We start from the raw sequence: 27,003 nt of genomic DNA on the forward strand, positions 1-27,003 counted from the left end.
ACAACAGGTTTGTTTGCACAATTACAGATCCAATACCTAACAATTACAAAATTAAAACAAGGTTGATATCTTCTACCCGCTTGACTTATCTTTCTATAAACAAAATTAAAATCACAAAGATTTACTGTTCATAGATGTTCAGAAAATATATACATTATATGAACAACTTTGTTTCCATTTTTTAGATAGACTCTGTATGCAGGCATTAATGAAGTTAATGAACTTATCACTACAAAATGACATTTGGATGTAATGATATGAAAAAATGCATTGTGCTTTATGTATATTACAACTTTAGTAATACCATTGTAACCAGATGTTTTTAATAAGAATTGTTCCTCAAATAACTGCAGCATAACCTGAACAAAAATAAGTATTTTAACCTTCCGCTGAACACTTTCCCCAGAAATTTAGGTTACAATTTTTAAAGTACAACTTTGCATTTCTGAACAGTTTTTATTTACTCTTTATTTTATTTACACAACACAGAATTACGAGCAATACACTTTTATTAGCATATCCCAATATTTTTTGTATTTTGAAGTTGTATATTCAGTTTGAAATTTCAAAAACTCATCTTGAAAAGTACAAATTGGGCTATCATGACTAGTAGTGATACTCTAATGATAGTACTAATCAACTGCAGTGATTATTAGCTATTTTGAAAACATTTAAATACTGATTAATACATACATCAAACAATAAAACTCACTATTTTATAAAAAGTTTTTATTTCAATAAGTAAAGCTCATATTTCTGTTTCAAACAGAAAGCTTATTGAAATTACAGTAATTGTAAATTCAAAAGTAAATGACATACTTACCTAACATCATATCAATGGTAGCTTGTCTGTAAGCATCTTTGAATCTGCTTAGGTAGTACCTGTAACAACACAAGGATTTGACCTATTTATAGTTATGTTGTGTTATTTACAATTACAAAATACTTGTACATTTATGTAATGGTGTTTACTTCAATGTTTTCACCTTTATTCAGATAAGAATTAACATTTACAGCATTTATTATCAAATCAAAGCGTAGGTAGCGTAGATATATATATATATATATATATATATATATATATATATATTATATATATATATATATATATATATTCTATGCAATCTGTTCATATTATTGGTTTATATAAAAGCTTTTTTCCAATAAAATACCTTGTAATCATCATGTGATTCGTCGTGACTGTACAGTCACAGCCTTTGCAACCATACACAGAGCTACAGTTGGTTGAATATAGTATAAAACTATGCATTTTAATGATTTGTCATAACAGTTTAGCTTAGAGAAATTATGGTGCACATAAAAATTTCAAATTCGCCAAAACAAAATTCAAATTAACCATCCTATTTCAACACAATACTTAATGCAAATCAAAATATTTGGGGAAACAGTTCAACCTACCCACAATTTCAAATTATAAGAGTTCAATTATCCACGATGCAATGTATTAATCGGTTGTCCAATTAATTACTGCAGCGCTCCACATCTTTTCAATGGCAATGCAAAATCCTCCATAATTTCATCCTTCATTATTACCACTATAATATATCATATACTCCTTTGTGTTTATTTTACCAATTAGGGGACATCTGGATTCCTGTAACACTACTTTACTTAGCTGGTTTTTATTCAGGCCTTTAGACAAAATGTCAACTGCCTCTGGTACAGCGAAACTTCCGACATACCACATTCCTATTCTCAAGCCCTTCAGTGGTGTGGGTGAGTCTAGGAGTATGAGTTAAAATGAGCAGGACAAGTGATTACAAGAAAAAAGAATAAGTAGTTAAGGAAACATGAAGAGGATATCAGACAGGGAGGAGACTCCGCAAAAGACCCAAGAAACGATAGAAGAACCAAGTAGAGAGTGACCTAAGTAAACTAGAACAAGTAGAAGAGAATTCTAATACTGTAGATCAGGGGAGATAGAGGGGGGAAGATGATAAGTCCTTCGGTACCCACAGCCTTGGGAGTAAAAGTAAGTAAATAAATTTAGATCTTCAGGATATATAAAAAGATAATTTATGAATTAAACATAAGATTAAATCATACTTTAAAACTTATTTTTACATTTTACACCTTAAGATAACAAGGAATCACCTTTTATACATCACAACGAAACAGAAATACAAACATTTCCTTTTAGAAAACACGTGAGAACAAAACATACTTGTGCTTTTTGTGTGTATCTACAAAATAATAAATATAAAGACAGGGTTAGAAGTTAGTTCTTGAGATATTAATTTTTAAACATCCACTATCCTTTTAATTGAACTAAAAAATAACAGGAATTCTCAAAATAGCCCAATTTGACATTGTTAAGGTTTTCTTAATTAAGTTGTACAGTTTAAATTTAAATTCTATGTTATGGTAAGTATTATGATTTCAGTATTATTCATATTAGTTATGGTTTTATTACTTACAGTATACTATATTTAAATCGATTTATTATTTTTGGCACTCAATTACATAACTCTTATTGCCTAGACTCATGTAACCCTAGGCATAAGATTTGTGTAACATAAACTGTTTAAAAGTTGTGTGAAATACGAAATAAAAGAGCAGTCCAGAAAGTAAAAAACATTTTGGTTTATCACAGCGGTCAGCAGGGACATTCATACATACAGTACATAATACATGTTCAGACTGTATCTTTCAAACTTTCCTCTCTATGACGTGTTAAAACGTGCACTGCCATAGAACCCTATCACTTGAGAGACCAAGAATTTTGACTAATGAACTGGTGACAATAACCAATTATAAAACTTGGCAAATGTTTTGACGTGACAACGTCTTAAATTAGGTTGCGGCTCGGAGTCACTCATGAAAAAGTGTAACGCCCGGTAACGTTACGATGCCCGTCCAGTGGGTCCGCCGCACGGGATAAAGCAGATAACTGTGGGTCCGCCGCACGGGATAAAGCAGATAACTATGTTTATTCGTGAAAATGTGGAGTGCTTAGATTCGTCATTTACAACAACTACAACAATAAAGATAAATAATTGTACACTGATATTTCATTATCGTAAACTATGATTGATTGATTAATTGTTAGATTGACACAAAAGTTGAGAAACTGAGTTTATAGGTTATGTCATACTATTGACAAATGTTGATAGTGTTAAGTAAATTATTAGTTTAAATCACTCTGCAATCAATCGTAATTCAGTCGATTGAGAAGAAACAGCGCGTATTGCTAGTCAAACATTTAAAATAACAAATTATAACCTCTAACCTGTCATAACAGTGCGACCAAACAAACGAACTAAACCGACCAATCACCACGCGCGGAGTTAGAATTTAACTGTGTTTAGCAAGAATTTCAAATTCCAATTTTAGTAAATGATTTATTCAACTTTACCATTTACAATAAAAAATTTTAATTAATTTCAAATTATGTACAATGTTTTAGTAAACAAAGTATATTTCTATAGTTAAAATTTGTGCAATTCTTATTTTCATTCAATTCCTTGTTCCTATTGTGCAATTTAATAACATTGATATCAATAAATATTCTACCGAGAAAAAGACGTTGTCACGTAAAATCTTCGCCCGTAAAACCGACTTTACAGGCAACCATAATTTTTTTTTTTCACAATTTTGGGGTTTTCACTGAGTTTGGTGCAAGAAATAGTTATGGGAAAAAGTTATGGCTACCACAGATGTTGTGTTACTTGGACATGGCTACATCACTAACCTTGCTCAAAGATTACTACAAAAAGTAATAACAAAGCTGTCAATCGTTTAACAACTGAGGATGAGACTTATGTGAAACAAAAATCCAGTTGATACTGATGCTATAATGCATGACGGTATAAATAAATAGTTGAAAAATCACACTGCAATTTTAAAAAAAGCCAGTGTAAAACAATTGCAGATGGCAGATTTCTACAAAGGCAATATCAAAACTAATTATGCCACGGTATCATTGAAAAATAATTTTTATTTACTTTACTTTCTAGACAGCCTTTATATTTTTGAATAATTGGATAATACTAAACTTTGTGGACATTCTTATTAAATTTCTTTATTAATTAAAAAAATTCTGCAAAGTATTATAATTTTTTACACAGTAAGATAAAATGACTAATTACATTTATTAGTTTATTAATTATTAGTTTCTTTAAGTTTGTTAACAGAAGTTTCAACATTATCAGAACTATAAGTGCATAGCAAAAGCAAGTGATGACCACTTCTATTACAAAATAATATCTGCTTCAATTCACACAAAAAACTAACCTTGTAGTTTTATAGAGTGCCCAAGACAAATTGATTTCTGGCACAAAGACAGTAGTGTCCGGCAGACACTTGGAGTAGTTAGATATTGCGGATAAAGTGTCATCTGCTAGTACATTGAGCTGGTCAGGAGGGGGGAGTGGGTCACCTTGCATTATGTCCAGCACAGCCTGACGCGTTGAGTCACGCAAGTGAACCCGTAAGTAACTACCAACACCATAACAATTTCCTTCAGTGACAGTTGTGACTATTATCAAAATAATACGTAGTTTATCAGGAACACTATCTAAAAATTAAATGCGTTTAAACTATATAGTGTATTTGTAAGAACGTCTTAACCCTTTGAGTAGTACGGGAAACTGCTGCAAAATAGTAATGTGACGTTCCAGAACGTCATTTATTGTTTGTTACAAAATTGATTTTTTTTCTTTTGTTTTATTTGCATCCATTTAGAAAAATATAGTTATTTAAAACTAATTTTAAACCAAACCGTAGTTGGCAGTGTAATTTTTGAGGCAGAATAATCGGCAAATAAGACATTATTATCAACCATCTTATATCTGACAGCGCGCCATTTTGCCCGCCCCCTCCCTACTCCTGAAGGTCAAGCAAGGAAAGCTCAAAAGCGGTGTTATGTATGCTACAACACAACCACCCGTGAAAAGAAAAGGAAGGATACCACATTTCACTGCCCAGACTGCAATGTAGCATTGTGTATTTACCCTAGTTTTGAGGAATTTCACACAAAAAAAATTTTTAAATCACCTGTAAATCACAAAAAAATGTAAACATTCCAACTTTTGTACATTTTTATTTGTAATAAATTAAAAAAATACGTTTAAGCATTTTTTTTTTTTTTTTTTTTTACTCCTGGGTTATATTTTCATGTTTCAGCTTTTACTCCTGTGGAACAGAACCTAGTGACGTTCCAAGACGTCATTACACCTCAAAGGGTTAATATCGTAATGTCTTGTAGATTTCCAAGATAAGTACGAGGGATGTCTGAAAAGTACCTGATATTTTTATATTGTTGAAAAACTAGATTATCAATTGCAACGAAACTTCAGTCTCCTTCAAAGTACTTTCCATTGGACATAATGCACTTGTTCAAATGATCCTCTCACTTGTAAAACCAGTTGCAAAATCCACGTTCAGGACCGCCATTAGCTCTGTCATCACATTCAGTTTGATCTATTCAACTGTTTGAAATCCTGTTCCTTTCAGTGGGAATTTCAATTTCAGGCAGAATAGCAGAAGTTAGGGTCAGTGATCATGGTTTCTTACAAGTCTAAATGAAACCCGCTCCTTTTGATCTTAAGTGAGCAATTTCAGGAAGACTTTAGTTACCCCTTGTTTTATACCCAAATCACCAGACAGAGTTTTAGCAACAGTGGCAGTATTATGTACAAATCTTCCTCTATCACACACTATTAAGTAATTACCTGCTAATTACTAACCGCACACATTGGATCTTTTCATGGGTCCGTGTTCATGAAGACCGATCAAAATCATCCACTTCACTTTTAACTGCATCATGGCCATTTTTTTAAACAGTCGAACCACAAATTTATAGAATTTGAGACCATGACTTTTCTATGAAAGTCATTTGAGACACAGCATGCTGGATCATTTGAGACACACACATTTTTTCAAACTTAAAACAAAACTTAATGCAAATTTGCTAATGTTTTGTCATTTTTAGGACAAAAATCTGACCAATGCAGAATTATAAAGGTATAAATGAAAACTATTCTCGGTGCAAGTAGAAGGGTAGAGAAATAGTGCATGCTGAATCTGATAACAGTGGCTGCCGTAGATAATGAGTAATCAATGAATATCAGATACTTTCCGGACAACCCTTATATATATCAGAAACAATCAAAACCAACCCTTGTATATCAGAAACAATCAAAACCAATTAAGGAAGATTTTCTTTTAATCTTTATATTTCAGTTAAATGTTTATAAATTAATTGGTTTTCAAAATATCAACTTTTTTAATGTGTTAATGACTAAGTGTATCCCATCACGTCAACATATCAACTTTTTTGTGTTTACCTATAAGTACACATGATCTTTCATAACTGCCTTATTGTATGCTATAGGGTACGATTGCACAAGAGACATTGTGTACAGTGTACAAGAACAGTGCGGCTGCTCATGACGAAATAAATAGTGAACTATAGATTATAAATATCAACTTATCCCTAATATACAGTATATTAACTTTTAGAATTTTAATATTCTGTGTATTAGATGAAATAGTCTTGATCTCTAATTTATATGAATAAAGAGTTACAAAAAAATCGTGTTTTGTTACATAAACTATTCTATAATTTTCAATAGAGAATAAAATACTTGTGTATTAATTTATATAATATTATAATAAAAATTACATCATGCAAGTCTATACGTTTTCAAAATTTCAATGACACAAAACGTTGCAATATAAATAAAACATGGATTTTTAATGTATGAAACATTAGTAGCATTCATTAGAGTACAACAATACACAAAAGGACTACGATGTGGTGATAAAAGAATGTTTCACGAGGGCCAAGCTCACAAATATGTCACCAGTGGTGGCCGCCCAATCTCAGGGAAAACATAAGCTATGCAAACACAACATAACAGAAACAATTTTACATCTGACGCAAAAACAGGTATGGTGCCAATCCGATCCGAGAGGAATATTTTTATAAAGTGCTTCCAAAGGGAAAAGGGCTAAGTGTGCAGTCCAGAGATTCTGCTGACCATTCCACCAACTGAGCACTCCAACCAATCCAAGAAAATGTTCTTTTGAAAAACATTCTCTGAACAATATGTATTATGTAGGCTTTATTACACTTCATAGGCTATAATGATTAGTTGAGTATTATCAAACACTATCACTCAAGAGGCTGGAAAATGTTCATTTCTGTCTGTCTGTCTAGCTATCTGCCTGTCTGTCTGTCCAGCTACCTGCCTGTCTGTCTGTCCAGCTACCTGCCTGTCTGTCTGTCCAGCTACCTGCCTGTCTGTCTGTCTAGCTACCTGCCTGTATGTCTGTCTAGCTACGTGCCTGTCTGTCTGTCTAGCTACCTGCCTGTCTGTCTGTCTAGCTACCTGCCTGTCTGTCTGTCCAGCTACCTGCCTGTCTGTCTGACCAGCTACTTGCCTGTCTGTCTGTCTAGCTACCTGCCTGTCTGTCTGTCTAGCTACCTGCCTGTCTGTCTGTCTAGCTACCTGCCTGTCTGTCTATCTAACTACCTGTCTGTCTGTCTAGCTACCTGCCTGTCTGTCTGTCTAGCTACCTGTCTGTCTGTCTAGCTACCTGCCTGTCTGTCTGCCTAGCTACGTGTCTGTCTGTCTGTCTAGCTACCTGCCTGTCTGTCTGTCTAGCTACCTGTCTGTCTGTCTAGCTACCTGCCTGTCTGTCTGTCCAGCTACCTGCCTGTCTGTCTGTCCAGCTACCTGCCTGTCTGTCTGTCTAGCTACCTGCCTGTCTGTCTGTCTAGCTACCTGCCTGTCTGTCTGTCTGTCTAGCTACCTGCCTGTCTGTCTATCTAGCTACCTGTCTGTCTGTCTAGCTACCTGTCTGTCTGTCCAGCTACTTGCCTGTCTGTCTGTCCAGCTACTTGCCTGTCTGTCTGTCCAGCTACTTGCCTGTCTGTCTGTCCAGCTACCTGCCTGTCTGTCTGTCCAGCTACCTGCCTGCCTGTCTGTCCAGCTACCTGCCTGTCTGTCTGTCTAGCTACCTGCCTGTCTGTCTGTCCAGCTACCTGCCTGTCTGTCTGTCCAGCTACCTGCCTGTCTGTCTGTCCAGCTACCTGCCTGTCTGTCTGTCCAGCTACCTGCCTGTCTGTCTGTCCAGCTACCTGTCTGTCTGTCTAGCTACCTGCCTGTCTGTCTGTCTAGCTACCTGCCTGTCTGTCTGTCTAGCTACCTGTCTGTCTGTCTGTCTAGCTACCTGCCTGTCTGTCTGTCCAGCTACCTGCCTGTCTGTCTGTCCAGCTACCTGCCTGTCTGTCTGTCCAGCTACCTGTCTGTCTGTCTAGCTACCTGCCTGTCTGTCTGTCCAGCTACCTGTCTGTCTGTCTAGCTACCTGCCTGTCTGTCTGTCCAGCTACTTGCATGTCTGTCTGTCTAGCTACTTGCCCGTCTGTCTGTCTAGCTACCTGCCTGTCTTTGTCTGTCTAGCTACCTGCCTGTCTGTCTGTCTAGCTACCTGCCTGTCTGTCTGTCTAGCTACCTGCCTGTCTGTCTAGCTACCTGCCTGCCTGTCTGTCTAGCTACCTGCCTGTCTGTCTGTTTGTCCACACGAGATCCCTAAAATCCACAGACCTAAAGACGATATTTTCCATGAAGCTTCACTTCTACATAGGCAACATTGACTTTGATGATGGCGAATATCACTCCACGGGATTTGGCTGGGCGACAGTGAACATTTAAAAAATTGGCCTTAAGGGTAACCATGGTGGTAACAAGAAAATAACAGAATAAACAAAATTTACAATAGACTGGGTACAGTCATATGAAATTTTTAACATGTGACATATTAACTAACACATGTAGCCTGGAACTAAAAATAGAGTGGAAAGTCAATGTTCAAAGTTGGTGGCAATATTTGATTATAGCGCACTCTTGGATTGTAGTAATAGTAACCTCCCTCGCTCACCGAAACTTTAATTATTTTATTTTGCTATGAAACCTAGCTTAATGAACAGAAATTTGAATGTATCATGTGGCAAGATATCTCAAGAAATATTTCATTTGTAGACTTTAAATTTTACATGCAACTTTAGCTAAGTCTGTTACACCAAATATGGTGTGGCGTACTCCTATCTTGTTTTAGACTTGTTATCAAATGTTTTGAATTTTTTTTATCTTTTTTGCATGCATCTTTTTTTATATGATTTTACACCAAAAGAAGTGTATGTACCATAATATATACTACAATACGTACAAGGTAACACGTCTGTTATTGAAATATATAATGATGAAATGATGAAAACAAAATTCCATCCATTATCTATGGTTAATAATGCACTTTAAACAAAGAAAATTAGTTTCTCAAAATTGAGAAGATACAACAATTTATTAGTTACAGGATGGCTAGTATGATGTTTATACAGACTGATTGCACTATTTGTCCCAAAACCCTAAAATATCTATTATTATTAAACTTCATCTCTTGAAAGGTTGGAGGAGGTGGAAAAAAATTGTTCTGCAAAGGGTGATGGAATAGTTTAACAGCGCATGTGGAGGTTTAACTTAGTGAAAGAGGAAAATACTTAATATAGACATTGCTTACCTTGTGAGTACAATTATTCTTAAGACATTCCTATGTGTATTCCACAACTTAAAAGTTGAAATGTGTTACACGTCACTTTGTGATTCATACGGTAACAGGAACTTTTACACATATGTAAATAAAATTGCATTTAATACTGGCAGTTACAATAGAGGTTTGGCACTCACCGGTTGGCCGAGTTCATGCCATCCTTCATCATCCCACTCAGCTTGCGTTCTCCTGTCCTTGTGTAGTCTCCCTGTAGGTTATACATTTAATACTGGCAGTTACAATAGAGGTTTGGCACTCACCGGTTGGCCGAGTTCATGCCATCCTTCATCATCCCACTCAGCTTGCGTTCTCCTGTCCTTGTGTAGTCTCCCTGTAGGTTATACATTTAATACTGGCAGTTACAATAGAGGTTTGGCACTCACCGGTTGGCCGAGTTCATGCCATCCTTCATCATCCCACTCAGCTTGCGTTCTCCTGTCCTTGTGTAGTCTCCCTGTAGGTTATACATTTAATACTGGCAGTTACAATAGAGGTTTGGCACTCACCGGTTGGCCGAGTTCATGCCATCCTTCATCATCCCACTCAGCTTGCGTTCTCCTGTCCTTGTGTAGTCTCCCTGTAGGTTATACATTTAATACTGGCAGTTACAATAGAGGTTTGGCACTCACCGGTTGGCCGAGTTCATGCCATCCTTCATCATCCCACTCAGCTTGCGTTCTCCTGTCCTTGTGTAGTCTCCCTGTAGGTTATACATTTAATACTGGCAGTTACAATAGAGGTTTGGCACTCACCGGTTGGCCGAGTTCATGCCATCCTTCATCATCCCACTCAGCTTGCGTTCTCCTGTCCTTGTGTAGTCTCCCTGTAGGTTATACATTTAATACTGGCAGTTACAATAGAGGTTTGGCACTCACCGGTTGGCCGAGTTCATGCCATCCTTCATCATCCCACTCAGCTTGCGTTCTCCTGTCCTTGTGTAGTCTCCCTGTAGGTTATACATTTAATACTGGCAGTTACAATAGAGGTTTGGCACTCACCGGTTGGCCGAGTTCATGCCATCCTTCATCATCCCACTCAGTTTGCGTTCTCCTGTCCTTGTGTAGTCTCCCTGTAGGTTATACATTTAATACTGGCAGTTACAATAGAGGTTTAGCACTCACCGGTTGGCCGAGTTCATGCCATCCTTCATCATCCCACTCAGCTTGCGTTCTCCTGTCCTTGTGTAGTCTCCCTGTAGGTTATACATTTAATACTGGCAGTTACAATAGAGGTTTGGCACTCACCGGTTGGCCGAGTTCATGCCATCCTTCATCATCCCACTCAGCTTGCGTTCTCCTGTCCTTGTGTAGTCTCCCTGTAGGTTATACATTTAATACTGGCAGTTACAATAGAGGTTTGGCACTCACCGGTTGGCCGAGTTCATGCCATCCTTCATCATCCCACTCAGCTTGCGTTCTCCTGTCCTTGTGTAGTCTCCCTGTAGGTTATAAATTTTGGTTAACGGACAAGATTTGCTCAAACATCAAGCAAGTGGAACACTAAATATTCATGTACAACAAGAAAAAGGTTGTTACTCTATCACCACAGAACAATTTTCAGTTTTGAAACTAACAGGTTAGATGTATTTCTTATATCTAATTGAATCAAAATTGGTGAGACATCTTTCAAGGATAATGTAAACATCCAAATTCGCAGACCAGAACAGGTCCACATAATGCAATTAGTTACTGTAGTTTGTTTCTGTTAAACAGGTACACGAAAGAATATGAGATGAGTATTAATATTGATACATAAATATTTAAAATTATCTGCTACGATATTTAACCCTCCGGCTGGCAACTTCGTAAATTACGAATCATTTTTTCCCGCCGTGAACTGGCAGAGTCGTAATATACGACTCATTAAACATTGTCTACTAATTACGTCATAGTTCCGATAATTACCGCTCGAATCGCATAAAAGTTATATCACTTTAATCACAAGATCCCAAGCCTTCTAATAATGTATTCACTTATATATATATATATATATATATATATATATATATATATATATATATATATATATATGAATATTTGTTATTTTACTGGCCGCTAAAAGCTCCCGACTACTTCCGTGTGACGCGACTCGGCAACTGTTAGTGCTTGTATATAGTCTTGTTTTTTTCAATTGTAATTTCATTTGTAAATAAAAGTGTTTATAACTATGTATTTTCTTTTTGTGCATAATTAAGTGAACATTATGTATATTTTAGATTTTTAAATAAAATTAATTTTGAGTTTTTTTTTAATGGCTTAATATAAAAAAGTGTTTTTTGAAAAAAAGTTTTGAGTTCTGACCATCAAACATCCACCATTATTTAGGCAAGTCAAATTATAATTATGTTTATATTGTACAACATATTCTGCAGAGTAATTTGATGTATACAGATTTTTTGTTTTCTCCAATAATTAATTGTACAGGATAAAAAATTTAAAACTCTGCACGAAGCTTCAAAACAGGGTGCCAGTCAAGGCTCAAATGCACACCAGCCGGAGGGTTAAACACCTGAAATGTACTTTAAAAATCAGATGTTTATTGTTTGTTGATATTTAGGTTGTGGCTGCTGGTGTCATCTGTTGTTTGTTGTTGTTTTTAGACTATTTACTGTAAATTATTACATAATTATAAATATACTGAAATTACAAAAAAATAAGAAAAATTGATAATTTTTATCAAAATATAGTCAATACAATTTATTAGTAAATTATTAAATTTGTTATTATATTATATTTTATTGATAAAAACTACTGTAATACAGTATACCTCAACGAGATAAATATAGTTATTGTAAGAAGTTATGCATATACAGAATACAGAAAAAAATCAAGCAAATATCTTAAGAAAGTTAGTTTCTTAAAGTTTTCTGAAATATTTTCAAAATTACTATTAATGTATCACACCATATGGTTCAACATGAAAGTTTGGTATAAAAGGTATTTTTACTTGAAAATGCTATAATGTAATTATGATATTCTAAAAGGATATCTTTTATTTTTTTACATTACAAACTAAAAATAAAGAAGTAAGGGAATAATATGATTAAATAAAGACTGCCAATAAATCACGCAATGGGATTTTTGAACTAATACATTTTTTTGCGATGCTGATACCTTGGCTCTTGGCTGTTTATTTCAAGAGCCACTATATCGGCCTGTGGTCTTCAAAGGGCTAAAAGCTTTAATTGTTTTAGTAAATCCCAGTTTCTAACATTTACAGTTACTTTACATTATAAGTTTCAAGACCAATGCTTTAAGAAAGTAATATTGATTAAAATTTATGTGAGGTAGTACTTAGATTATAAAGACACTAAAGAGCCAGTTGTACAGAGTTTTTCAAAAAGAATATACGTATTACAAAGTATTATGTTGTCTAAACTATTGATCGCTGCGCCTTGGCTCAGCTATTGGAGTAACGAATACATAGTACATGGTTTATATTAATAACCGTTAGATATCAGTTGTCGTCTGTTTTGCATGGTAACCGTCATATGTTTGAAATGACTTCTCTGCAGCTGATATAATTTTGTGTTCTCGAGTTTGCAAAACGCAATTCCACAATTCTATGATTACAGTGCAAAGACGTTTCAGGTTGAGGTACCAAATTGATCCTCCGAATGGGTGGAACATTCACAAATGGTATCGATTGTTTTAGATAAATATGTATGTAATGGAAAAAGTTCTGGCCGCCCTCATGTTTCCGAAGAAAATGTTGCATGAGTTCAGACTACTTTCTAACGTAATCCTTCAAAATAAACTTGTTGTGCCAGTTGGGAGTTACAACAGACTGCAGCAACAATCTGACTTGTTTCGAGATGTCGGTTGGTTATGAAGTCGTACAAGGCAGCCACTGAGCAGTAAGGGTACAAGTAGCTCTTACAAGTTTCTTTCTACACCATAAATGAGTTCCTTCAACATGGATAGACTGTCCAAAAAACATCTCAATAAGTTTTAACAAGTTATGTACAACATCATTGTAAAACTGACACCATTTCTGTTCTTGATGAACATGTAATAAAGAATATTTTGATTTGATTTGATTTGATACAAGTTCTATGTCCTGATGACAAATGCAAACATGTGGCATTCTGTAACAAGATTCTTGATACTATTGACAACGATAACACTTTTGCACAACCCATTGTGTTCCATGATTAAGCAAATTTTCATGTTAGTGGTCAGGTAAACAAACACAATTTTCAAATTTTGGACCTGTAGAACCCACATGCAGCCATTGAACATGTACGAAATTCGCAAAAGTCTGTGTGTTGAAAACACGGTTAATGGTCAGCAGTTATGTTACGAAACTGGTTGTTTCCAAGGCTACACAAAGATAATATTTTTCAACAAGAATGGGCAAACTCTCAATGAAGTGCGTGGCTATCTGAATGAAACTTTACCGAACCATTGGATTGGTCGTCAAGGAGCTAGCGACTTCACATATCTCACCTGGGCTCCACGGTGACCCTGTGACTTCTTCCTGTGGGGTTTTGTGAAGGACAACGTTTATGTAACACCACTCCTACAGAACCTGGAAGACTTGAAGAACTGGATCCGTACTGCCCGGTACGGACATTAGTGAAAAAGATCATGGTTGCCTGAGTATGGGAGGAATTTGAGTATCGATGTGATATTGTTCATGTCGCTAATGGAGGACATATTGAACATTTTTAATCTGAACTTGAGAGGTTTGTAAATATGTGTGTAAAGTTTCATATTCGTATTTCTTCAAGTTTTATAAATTATGCATTCCAAATATGTATGTATATTCTTTTTGAAACACCCTGTATTGTTGGCTATCTTTATTTTAAATCCAAAACAATAATTTTAAACATCAAACAGTTTTATGCCGTTATTTTCAGTTGTATAATTATGGAAGACATCTCATTTTGTAAATATGAATAATATGAATCTAAGCACTTTTTTGTTTTTTAAATATTTTTATTGGTTATTCAGAAAATAATTTAAAACTTTTTTTGCATCATTTTTAATATCCAATTGTTATACATATCACACACAATAATAACAATAGAAGTTCAGATACTTATTAATCATATCTTTATAATGGGGCATCTCCCATAATTCTAGGATTAAAATTAAGGATTCAATATTGTTGAAGTGTAGCATTGTTCTTACGGGGTACAACTTAACCCTTCCCGCGCTACGGCAATTTGGGACGCACCATACCCAAACGCTACATATACCTCAAAATTTTTTTTTCCATAAAGTCAACGCTAATGTTGTATTTGAGTTTGTTACCATATAAAAAGACTTTTGGGAACGAAAAAAGTATAATTTTTTTAATACGTTTATTTAAATTATGAAACAATATAAATACACCAAATTTAACGAAATGTTGAACGAAATTTTACTATCGTGTATAATATTATATTATAGTATATTATATGTATAGTATGTATATTATACAATTAAAATAAAACATTAATGAGTATAAAAAGATCTAAAATTAGCCATCACGGTGTTCAAGATAACGTCAACGTGTGGTACGTCTTGAAACACGTATCCGGGTGCAGGTTCGGCCGGGCGGTGCATGTCTCGCACACGTAAATGGTCTCCTTGCGTAAACCGTTGCGTGTACACACAACGCATCTTCCCAATATGTCAAAAACCAATTTGACAACGTAAACACAACAGTTCCACTCGCAGTCCGCGAACGAACTAAACCGGCGAGTTAGTTCGTCAGTAGCGCTTGTGTCTGGCAAAACAGGCAGTGGCATGGGTAGTGCGCTGCCATTTTGCAGCTTGGAGAAAAACCGGGAGGCGGGGACAACTATTACTGTGCTTTTCTATTGAGGGATAAATACTCCAACAGTTGCTGCACTCCACCGGCAAAACTGGGAACTACTTACTCCCAATAATAACCTCAATGTTTAAAAGCGAATATATTTGTCAACAGCGTTTTGAGCAAAGTAAATATTGGCGGTTATATTTGTCAACAGCGCGCGAAGGGTTAAGGTTATTTCTTGTATAAATAAAAGTCCTCAAAACCACCCCACCCGAAATCGGATATCACAAACTAAAAAAATTACAAAAATAATTTAGTACCTAAGGAATGATTCTGTCAACAATGGTGAAAATCTGTTATAAAATGTGGCACCTTGAGAGCATTGGTGCCAGCGTACTGCTTACTGATGGTGTCCCCATTATTGGCCCACAGCAACTGGAAAGAGGCTCTTAGGGTGGGTGGCAGGCATCCTTCTGGAGGGATTAGACCCAACTTGGTCAGTTGCAGTTCCAGCACTGCCTTCGCAAGTGCAGTCTAAAAATCATAACATTGCTCATAAGTAAGCTTAAACTCAACACAATCAGTTATGTCATTAATAGAACTAATTCAATTTATTTTTAACTGGTAGAGTTAATACGAGGGCTGTTCAGAAAGTACGGAACATTACCACCTGACACCGCCAGACACTCGCCAATCATATATATTATAACGCTCTTGCTCGGCACCTCAGTCAGTGTCCAGGCATGACATAAGAAACATCTCTGCACAACCCATTTTTTTTATATTCAAATTTTAAATATGCTGCAATCGAAAATCCCACCAGCTGTAAAATGCAGTTTGTCATTCATTTATTGTTTACAAAAACTTGAAACTAATATAAACTCATTGGGAACTGTGTGAAGTGTACAGGAACAACATAATGACTGAAATTTCTGTCAGGGAGGGGTAGATTCAGTTTTAAAATGGCAGAACAAACGTTCATGATTAAGAGAAGAGTGGACGTCCGAGCATTGTGACTGACGATCTGGTCACTAAAGTTGATGAAGATTCATGAAAACCACTGTATCACTGGGCTTTCTCTATGTTTTCCACAAGTTTCACGAACTTTATTGTTTGAAATTGCTTCACAGAAGCTTACAAACACCAAGTAAAATTGTTATCCAATATTTTACTTTTGCATGAATTGTCATGCAAACCGTATGCAATGACTCTTAAACTCGTTCAACTGGGAATTTTTTCCTAATCTCTCCTACAGTCCTAATCTTGCTCCAAGTGATTTTCACTTGTCCCTAAAAATGAAGACCTGGCTAGTAACACAGCGTTTTGACAATGATGAGGAGCTCCAGGTACGCATCACTGATTGGCTGAGCCCACAGCTGGTACAACTCTATGACACAGGAATTTCAAAGTTTGTGTACCGCTATGATACGTGTCAGAATTTGTATGACGATTATGTAGAAAAGACGTATTTTAGTCCCTCATTAACATGTATATAATAAAACGTTTTCCTTGTATTTGGTTTTTTTTATTCCAAAATGTTCTTTACTTTATAATAGCCCTCTTAGTTTGTCTTCTTACATTCCCTGTTTCTGCAAAATATCAACAGACTCTAATAATCCTCACAACCCAAACATAAGAAAACAATTACTCGTTACCATTCACATAATATAAAACTCGCAAATGGATGGTTTTTACTATGGGTGTACAAACAGTAAAATGTAGTACTAAATTGAATACTTCTTTTTAACACAAATAGTTATAAAATACTCAAATTATTTAAGTAGTTGGCATTGTAAAATGAGAGTACCTAATGTATCAATAATTTTTACTGCAATTGTACATTTTTAACCCTTTGAGTGCCACAGCGTCGCTAATTTTGACGGTACAAAAAGTGCATAAAGTGCCAGCGTCGCCAATTTTGACGTTTCGTATTTCGATAATATTTTATATAGTACAAGATTATTTTGGCCAAATAATAAGACGGCTGTATTCAATAGGTTCCAAACTATCAATAAATACGAGTTTTATGTTGTTTCTCTACTATTTTATCTGTGAAACTTATGTTGTTTGGGTACTTATCAAGAAGCCACTATTTTTGGACGAGTTTTCCTTATCGGGGACAAAATAAATTACAGTATTAAAAACAACTGACTTTATTTAACCTATATTGGAATTTACAAGTTATTACGACAATCAATTAAATAAAAAACTATAAGAACAACGTTTCATTATTCGAAAATGTCAGGCCATTCGTGTCTATTTGGAGACGATTTGGAGATAGGAAGTATGACTCATCGAGTATTTTTCGATTCATTATGGAAGAAGGAACGTATAATGAAGTTTATTTTCATCTCTGATAAGGAAAACTCGTCCAAAAATAGTGGGCTGTGATAAGTACCTGTACGATGATTCTGTCTTCCAGTCACGTGACGTAGCGGACGAGTACGTGTTGCGTAACGGCCTTTCTTGTTGTTTATGTGCTGATAACCAAGCATTTGAGTAAATACAAAATAAAATAATAACTTATACAGTATTTTACTGTATTTCTTTCCAAACGTAATGTATGATTTGAGTTGTGTTCAAGCGAAAAACGTGAATTTTCAGTGTAAATATTATTAGGGTTATTATTTAGTAAATGTAAACTTTTATGTAAATATGTTAGCAAGTATTTGTTTCTAAATTTACTAATCATATTTATTTGTGTTGTATTAATGTTTTATTAGATTTATTGGGAAAACTACATCATTACTAAGTAATTTCTAAACTCTGACAAATGAAGTACAGTTTATAAAATGTCGGTACCGGGCAGCATTTTGTTAATACATATAATGCCATGTTTTTAAAATTCTAGAATAAGATATTACACATGGATTTTATTTAGAAACATGTGGCCTTTATCATGGTATAATTTGAAAAAATCTTAAAAATACCGTATAAACACAAATTAGGTCGAAACTTAACTTTTTATACAAAAGTAAAAAACTATTTTTATAAATACTGAAAGTTTTATATTTTTATAAATCAAATTTTATTTTTAACGATATGTATCATATTCTGCATTTAATAAGAAAAAAACAACATCAAAATGGTGGAAATCTGTTTGGTAGTTATTTTACAACAGCTTTTTTCCCAAAAGCTTACAAATATGCGAAAAACAGCGTGGCACTTTATGCATATGCCTTCGGAAAATACCCGTGGCACTCAAAGGGTTAATATCAGTTAAGTTAATGACAAACTAATACAATTTTTGTTTACATTATGTTAACTTAAAAGTTCAATGCCACTAATTTATTCCAGTAAAAAAGTTAAACTATAATAGCTTAGAAATAGACATTTAATATTTGTGTGTATGTAGTTTAACCCTTTGAGTGCCGGAGCATCGCTATTTGCGATCCTGCGTTATATGCAAAAAATGCCAGAATCGGTATTTGCGACTTCTGCAGTAACGCTTATATTTTATATAGTATTTATCTAAATTGGCTCAATGACTATATCATTCCAAAGGCTTCAACGAAACTTTTGATGTAGGTTTTGTTGCATTCTGGTTAGATCTTGATTTTTACGGCGGTTGTAAAGTGAGCACGTCAGTCAAGTTTAGAATCGACCGCTACGCGGACGAGCCATCACATGTTTTGTTTGCGCTGGTGCTTATTTCACAAATGATTGTAAATACTGAAAGTTTTCTGGTGTTAGTATCTTCAAATTATTTTGTTTGTGTATATTGTTCTAGTCTGTGTGTAAGTAAAACAATGACTTGACCGTGAGTTACGGTGATTGTAAGCAGCTAGTACTTTACTATATACATTTGTATAGTTTTTATGTTTTTTGTGTTTGTTCAAAAAAAGTTCAAGTGATATTCATAAACAATGAGTCGTAAAAACATTGCTGACAATGAACACCTAGTATTGCAGGCATTAGATTTAAGCATTAGCAGTGTAGACAATACACAGAGTGTTAGTTTAGGTTAGAAAATTTCTAGTTTTGTAGTAGTTCATATTTTTATACTTATTTTCCAAACTTTTTCATAAGTATAAAAATAGTTTTTATATGTGTTTTTGTAAAGAATTAAATGGAGTATAAGACAGGATAACTAAAAGTGAAAAAATAAAATATTTTAATAACACTAAGTTATGTCAAAATAAAAAACAAAATGTTTTTGCTCATAAAATTTTTGTTAATGTATTTTTATTGGTATAAAAACGTTAAATAAGTGATGAATGTATTATATTTATAAAGAAAATGTATTTATCTAAAAAAAAAAACAAAAATCCAGGACATTATACCAATAAATAATTTTGTTATGAATTATTATCGAGACTCTTGCAGAATCAGGCATTTTCGCTCGGCATTTTATGCATACCATATAGCAAAACACTGCGGCACTCAAAGGGTTAAAATACACATTATGGTAATCCTCCTTAATAATACTACTGAAATATAATTTATAATAAATTACTAAAAAATTAAAACATTTATATTATTTATTTGTTGAATTCAGTAAACAGCTAAGACAGATTTCATAGTTCAAACAAAAAGTAAAACTTCCTTAATCAATCATTAAATGAAATCCCACACAATTAACTTAAAACTGTAGTGTCCATGACAAAATCTATGGCCTTCGATAACTCTAACTTGACAATAAACAGCTAAGAACTACTACATTGTATGAGACAGTCTTGTGACATACTGACTTGGACAACATTGGTGCGATCAAGACAGTCAATACAGTTGACCCTGAATACACCAGTCTGACGGCAGATCAGTCCTTGCTTGTCCTTCCACGTGAACCCTTGCTCGTGGATCACATCCGACAAGCTTGTAACAAGGGCTGATACATTCTCAAACCGCATTCCTCTGCTACATATAACACAGAATGTAAAATTAGAACATTATAATTAAACTATTTCATTCTTCAATCTATCAAAATTAACATATTTTTGGTTAAACCACAAATACCAGTGGCCAACTCTTTAATTAATAAGTGTATAGAAATGCATTGTTGGCAAAACTTTACCCTTAAATGCAGATTTCAAATAACAAAATAAAAATTAAATAATACAAATTGTTCATAAAATAAACCTTCTTAGATAAACTTAACTAAAATTAAATCTTTGTATTTTTAAACCATTATTATTAAACTTAGAAACCATGAAAATCCACATTTTAAATCTATTAGTTTATACAGATATGCTGCTCCTGAAGTACTGAGTTTTGTTAACCCTTTAAGTGCCGAGTTTTCAAAAGTGCTGTCACCTAGTACTATCAGGATTATTTGCCGCACACAGAGCTGCTCCACAGTTGGCATACATGTATGGTATTTCTCATCCATCATGATCAACTTCTTCGTTTACTAAACTAGAGCCAGAATCTCCTTATTCATCAAATCAGATCATGGTTAATAAATTAAGTCCAATCTCAATCACCATAATTCTCAGAAAAATAACACACTGCTGACTGCCTAAGTCACAACAACGTATCTGGGCAAAAACTAAAATTGATAAAAGGTCTTCATGATTATTACAAATAATTCCTGCCCCCACATCCACTGAACCACAATCAAAATATAAAATAAAAATTTACATTAGTAACTTCAAAAATGCAATTAAAAACCAGAAAACAATAACATTCTGCTTCTAATGTACAGGCAGAATTGTGGATTTGTAGTTAAAATAAACAATACTAGAGGCCAATGTGTATCACCTTAGGCTACTAGACCTCATGTAGCAAAGCAGCTGTTTAGCACGTGAAAACACGAGTGTAGCAATTGAACACAAAGTGGATCATCACCCGTGAGGGTCCTTAATTTATTTATTTAAATTCAAAATAAAATTCTTTACTTTTATAGTCATAGAAGCCTACTAAAGTCTAAGTTATGACTCACATCCTACCTAGCTCCAGCTGTTATACACTTGTAATTGCAGTCATGGCCATAAATCCAATAAAGGATAAACTTGCATGTACTATAATATAATCTTCATACTAGATCTTATATTTTATGGTTGTCAACCTGGTCTGTCTTGCTTAACCCTTTGAGTGTCGCAGCGTTTTTCTATATGGTATGCATAAAATGCCGAGCAAAAATGCCTGATTCTGCAAGGGTCTGGTTAAAAATTAATAACAAATTTATTTATTGGTATAATGTCTTGGGTTTTTGTTTTTTTTTTTTTAGATACATATATTTTCTTTATACATATAATACATTGATCACTTATTTAACGTTTTTACACAAATAAAAAATCATTAACAAAAACTTTATGAGCAAAAACATTTTGTTTTTTATTTTGACACTTAGTGTCTAACTACAACTTAGTGTTATTGAAATATTTTATTTGTTCACTTTTAGTTATTCTATCTTATACTCCATTTAATTCTTTACAAAAACACATATACAAATTTTTTTTATACTTATAAATAAAGTTTGGAAAATAAATATGAAAATATGAACCACTACGACTCATTGTTTATGAATATCACTGAACAAACACAAAAAACATAAAAACTATACAAACGTATTTAGTATAGTACTAGATGCTTACGATCACCGTAACTCACGGTACAGTCATTGTTCTATTTACACACAGACTAGAACAACATACACAAACGAAATAATTTGAACATACTAACACTACAAACCCATTTACACTTAAAAACTTTCAATATCATTTGTGAAATAGCAGCGCAAACAAAACATGTGATGGCTCGTCCGCGTAGCGGTCGATTCTAAACTTGACTGACGTGCTCACTTTACAACCGCCGTAAAAATCAAGATCTTACCAGAATGCAACAAAACCTACATCAAAAGTTTCGTTGAAGCCTTTGGAATGAGTGTGTATAGTCATTGAGCCAATTTAGATAAATACTATATAAAATATAAGCGTTACTGCAGAAGTCGCAAATACCGATTCTGGCATTTTTTGCATATAACGCAGGATCGCAAATACCGCGTAGCGGTCGATTCTAAACTCAACTGACGCGCTCACTATACAACCGCCGTAAAAATCAGAATCTAACCAGAATGCAACAAAACCTACATCAAAAGTTACGTTGAAGCCTTTGGAATGTGTATGTATAGTCATTGAGCCAAATTAGATAAATACTTTATAAAATATAAGCGTTACTGCAGAAGTTGCTAACAGCGATTCTGGCATTTTTTGCATATAATGCGAGATCGCCGACAGCGATGCTCCGGCACTCAAAGGGTTAAAATTATTTTAACTTTAGAAAGAAAATCAAGTCAGAATTATGATATATTTCTGGTCTATCTATTTAGTTACATTCATTTTTTATTAATATAATGCATTTATTTTATTGAATTGGTGCAAACAGTAAGAACATCTTTCAGTCTTCCTCTACAGTGTTTTGTGGCCCGAATTAGAATTTTTAGGATTACTTTAAGAAAGTCTTTTTTAAAATCATATTTAAATTTTTTTTAAACACACCACAAATACAAGAGCTTTATTTTGCTTTATACTTTACAACTGTGGTATATTTTTTGTTTTTCTTTTTTTTAAAAAAACATTACATTTCAAGGTTGAAAAATTCCAATCAGGAGATAATTTTCTTCTATATTCCTGACATTAAATTTAAGTTATAAGTAAAATTACAAAGTACTTACAATACAAGAGAGCAAACATTGATAGGTACAAAAGCAAAAACATATAACGGGATACCATAACAAGATTTGATTTCCTACTAAACTTTAGTATACACTTTTTCACTGTTAATGTCTATGACAAAATGGTTATGATTTACCAGTACTCATGAAAGTCGAAGGTGACATAAGTGATGTCGGGGTGGTTGTACTGTAGCACATGGCTGGTGAAGGCATCCCATATCACTCGTTCCTTTCCAGTCTGCTCTATCAGGTTGACAACACACACTGGCCCGTACCGCAGAAGCTCTTCCTCGAAGTGACGCTCAAAAGCTATCTTTGTTTCAGCTTCCCCTGCAAAATCAATTATTTAGATTGCATAAAAGTAATTTATAAACAAACCATCATGAACTGTAATTAAAACCTCCATGAACAATTTGAGATTTAAAAAAATGTAATATGTTAGATATATAACCACACCATTTAAAACAGCAGTAAGGTCTGTCATCTTTACAAGACGATGTTGTTCTAATCCACATCAACAACAAAGCAGTTCCAATACCAATTTCATCAGATGGCAATCAGGTATATGTAAAGTTAACTGAAATAATTATACCTACCACAAAACACTGTCTTGCTGCCAGAGTCATGTATTTATTTGGTGATAACAACTACAGAATAGTGACTATTTTGACGTGACAACGTCTTAAATTAGGTTGCGGCTCGGAGCCACTCATGAAAAAGTGTAACACCCGGTAACGTTACGATGCCCGTCCAGTGGGTCCGCCGCACAGGATCCGCACGGGATAAAGCAGATAACTGTGGGTCCGCCGCACGGGATAAAGCAGATAACTATGTTTATTCGTGAAAATGTGGAGTGCTTAGATTCGTCATTTACAACAACTACAACAATAAAGGTAAATAATTGTACACTGATATTTCATTATCGTAAACTATGATTGATTGATTAATTGTTAGATTGACACAAAAGTTGAGAAACTGAGTTTATAGGTTATGTCATACTATTGACAAATGTTGATAGTGTTAAGTAAATTATTAGTTTAAATCACTCTGCAATCAATCGTAATTCAGTCGATTGAGAAGAAACAGCGCGTATTGCTAGTCAAACATTTAAAATAACAAATTATAACCTCTAACCTGTCATAACAGTGCGACCAAACAAACGAACTAAACCGACCAATCACCACGCGCGGAGTTAGAATTTAACTGTGTTTAGCAAGAATTTCAAATTCCAATTTTAGTAAATGTTTTATTCAACTTTACCATTTACAATAACAAATTTTAATTAATTTCAAATTATGTACAATGTTTTAGTAAACAAAATATATTTCTATAGTTAAAATTTGTGCAATTCTTATTTTCATTCAATTCCTTGTTCCTATTGTGCAATTTAATAATATTCATATCAATAAATATTCTACCGAGAAAAAGACGTTGTCACGTAAAATCTTCGTCCGTAAAACAGACTTTACAGGCAACCATAATTTTTTTTACTAAAATAAACTTTACTGACTGTATTTAACACTTTAACTACCACACTGGATTTTGCCAGGCCATTGTGATAGGCAACATAAATAAATGACTAGTCTAATTTGTTGTTAATGTCTTTATTACAAAAACATGATCCTTAGTGCCTTGACTATGATATCTAAGTTCACCAGTTAAAACATTCCTAATGGAATTAAAAGTTTGAGATGTTTCGGCCATGATATTGGGGTACATAATACAATACTGGAGTAAGGTAAAGTATGCAGTGGTACCACAAACTCGTGGAAGAATTGATTCTTCCTACATTCACTATGTGAAAGAAAGGCTCTCGACCACTGGTTGGGTATTTCATGAATAGTCTCCACATAAACATTTAAAGAATGGCTTTTTCAGTCATACACCTAAAAGATTATAATTAATGCTTCTGATTAGGCAGACAAAACATCAATACTTGGAAAAGAATGAGTTTTGAAACGAGGGACGTTCACAAAGAAGAAAAAATCTGTAAGAATTATTACAAAAATGTTATTGAAGAAAGAAATCACATAAACACCAAGATAATAACATACTGTTAAGTATGTCCGGGCCAACCTTACTTATAAAAGGAATGCTTAAAATAAAACTACCAATCATCCGCCAATCAAACCATAGTGAATAGCATATTGAAGTTCAGGGTTGACGATTTATTTGTGCTATTTTGCTATGAGAAAAGTAATTAATAATTAATTATTTTAATCTCCAATTGTATATTAAAGTTTAATTGTGCTAATAATTAGTTATCAGAAACAACATTATTTTAACATAATAGTGCCAGCAGACACAGAGTAGTACTGCCTCTGAATTATTGAGAAATGTGTTTTCCAACTACATTTAATGGTTGCATCTTGTATGGTGTCCAAATCTTTGACTACTATTACCAGCTAATTTCAATATGATGCTATTGTAATGTAATTGTGAATAATAATAGGTATAATGGTTGTTTTAGAAAACTTAAGTTCATTATTGTTCAATGTTTACCTCAATTAATGTAACATATGTTGAAAAATATATCGTGATACAGATTATTAATTTGTTTTATGCTACTTATAAGTTACGTTACTATTATGATACTTCAAAAGCTATTAAACTCAAACAGATAAAAATATCTATGTTTAACACAAACCAACAAACTTTACACATTAGCTTCTTAGTTTTTAAAATTAAAAAATAGAAATATGTATTAATATGTAACTCTATGCTAAGAACCTTGTACAAGTAATTTTATTCTTACCTATTCGTTTTTTTTTTCAATAGAACGTGTCAAAACCATTAAAACATTTTTAGACATCTTTTAAGTAAATAGTAAATAATACAAGATATGACGCAAAACGCCAGTTTATTTTTTGCTGATCAACAAGATGGTAGCCAAAAAAACTTCAAAAATTTCAAGATATGATCTTTTGGGCTTAATTATATTAACCCATTGTGGATCACTGACGAGCTGGGCTCGTCACGCAGCGGCCGGGCCTAACGGCACGATGACTAGCTCAGGTCGCAAAAGCGGTCTGCTTTTAAGTTTCCCTCTAAATAGTTCTATTAATGTCTGATAGATCAGGCGATCGTCTTCACTTGTCAACTAAGAGTGTTTAACAACGGTCTACGTTTAGAGTTTTCAAAAGTTTTATAAATATCCTACAGATCACAGTTGTATGTCGAAGTTGAAAAATCATTCATATGAGTTTACTCTCTGCTTTTTAGCACTTCTGATTGGGTGTTTTCCTCAGTTGTTATTATAATACTTTAAAGGTTAGTGACACAACTAAACGACGCAAATGTACATGTTGGCGGGTTTAGTCTAGACAATGGCCCGGATGTTGTAATCGCTTCGCCCGAGCCGCTTTATTTAGATTATGATTCAGACATCATCCCTGCCACCCCGGAACTATGCTCACGTGTTATCGTTCCTACATCACGGATACCCCAGCAGGCCCATGTTCCATCTGAATGAATACCTTCACAGCTAAATTTTCTAGTATACAATAATGAGCGATACGATGTGGCGCACCATTGCTGTTCGTGCGGCTGCTGACCGTAAAATAATTCGTGCCCGCTGGTGCCCGTGCGCCAAAACAATACGATCCGCAATGGGTTAAAATTTCATTCCTTTTAATCAATAACTTTTATACATATTTTTTAAATTATATACATAAGATTTGTACAGTAGAACATACCCACCATCTTCCTTCATTTATTTGTGACAAATCAATGCAATATAACATCATGCAAATACAATTTGAAAAAAATTATTAATTAAAACAAAAATTTTACTCAAATACATTTCTTAACCCCGTTTCTTCCCACTGTCGACATTTGTCGACACGCAACTTAATATTTTTTATTTGTGGGAAATTTTGATTGTCTAGGACTCTTACGATAATATCCCGCTGTTATGTTGGTATCTCTGAACTAGCAGTTGATGCGCCGCGGCAGTGGCTAGTTTGGTGCTTTTGTGTCAACAACTCTACTGATTGACTCTCAGCCTCACTATGTCACTGATAGACAGGTAAGTGTATTACAACCTTGTAAATAATAATATTTATTTACCG

At 34.1% G+C, this 27,003-nt stretch overlaps 1 protein-coding gene across 2 annotated transcripts in view; it reads right to left on the reverse strand.

Annotated features, from left to right (window-relative positions):
- Positions 1 to 27,003, reverse strand: part of LOC124359198 (phosphatidylinositide phosphatase SAC2) — a 57,453-nt gene that overhangs the window by 16,209 nt on the left and 14,241 nt on the right. Inside the window, exons 7-12 of one of the 2 annotated variants that reach the window (XM_046811752.1) lie at positions 23,071 to 23,263; positions 20,010 to 20,175; positions 15,691 to 15,852; positions 10,941 to 11,011; positions 4,255 to 4,458; positions 824 to 882 (exon numbers count right to left, since the gene is read on the reverse strand). In XM_046811752.1, the coding sequence (XP_046667708.1) occupies positions 824 to 882; positions 4,255 to 4,458; positions 10,941 to 11,011; positions 15,691 to 15,852; positions 20,010 to 20,175; positions 23,071 to 23,263 (855 nt within the window). The remainder of the gene's footprint in view (positions 1 to 823; positions 883 to 4,254; positions 4,459 to 10,940; positions 11,012 to 15,690; positions 15,853 to 20,009; positions 20,176 to 23,070; positions 23,264 to 27,003) is intronic. The other variant, XM_046811753.1, reaches the window with a different exon arrangement.

Source organism: Homalodisca vitripennis, chromosome 4, assembly GCF_021130785.1.
Source record: "Homalodisca vitripennis isolate AUS2020 chromosome 4, UT_GWSS_2.1, whole genome shotgun sequence".
NCBI classification, from domain to species: domain Eukaryota; kingdom Metazoa; phylum Arthropoda; class Insecta; order Hemiptera; family Cicadellidae; genus Homalodisca; species Homalodisca vitripennis.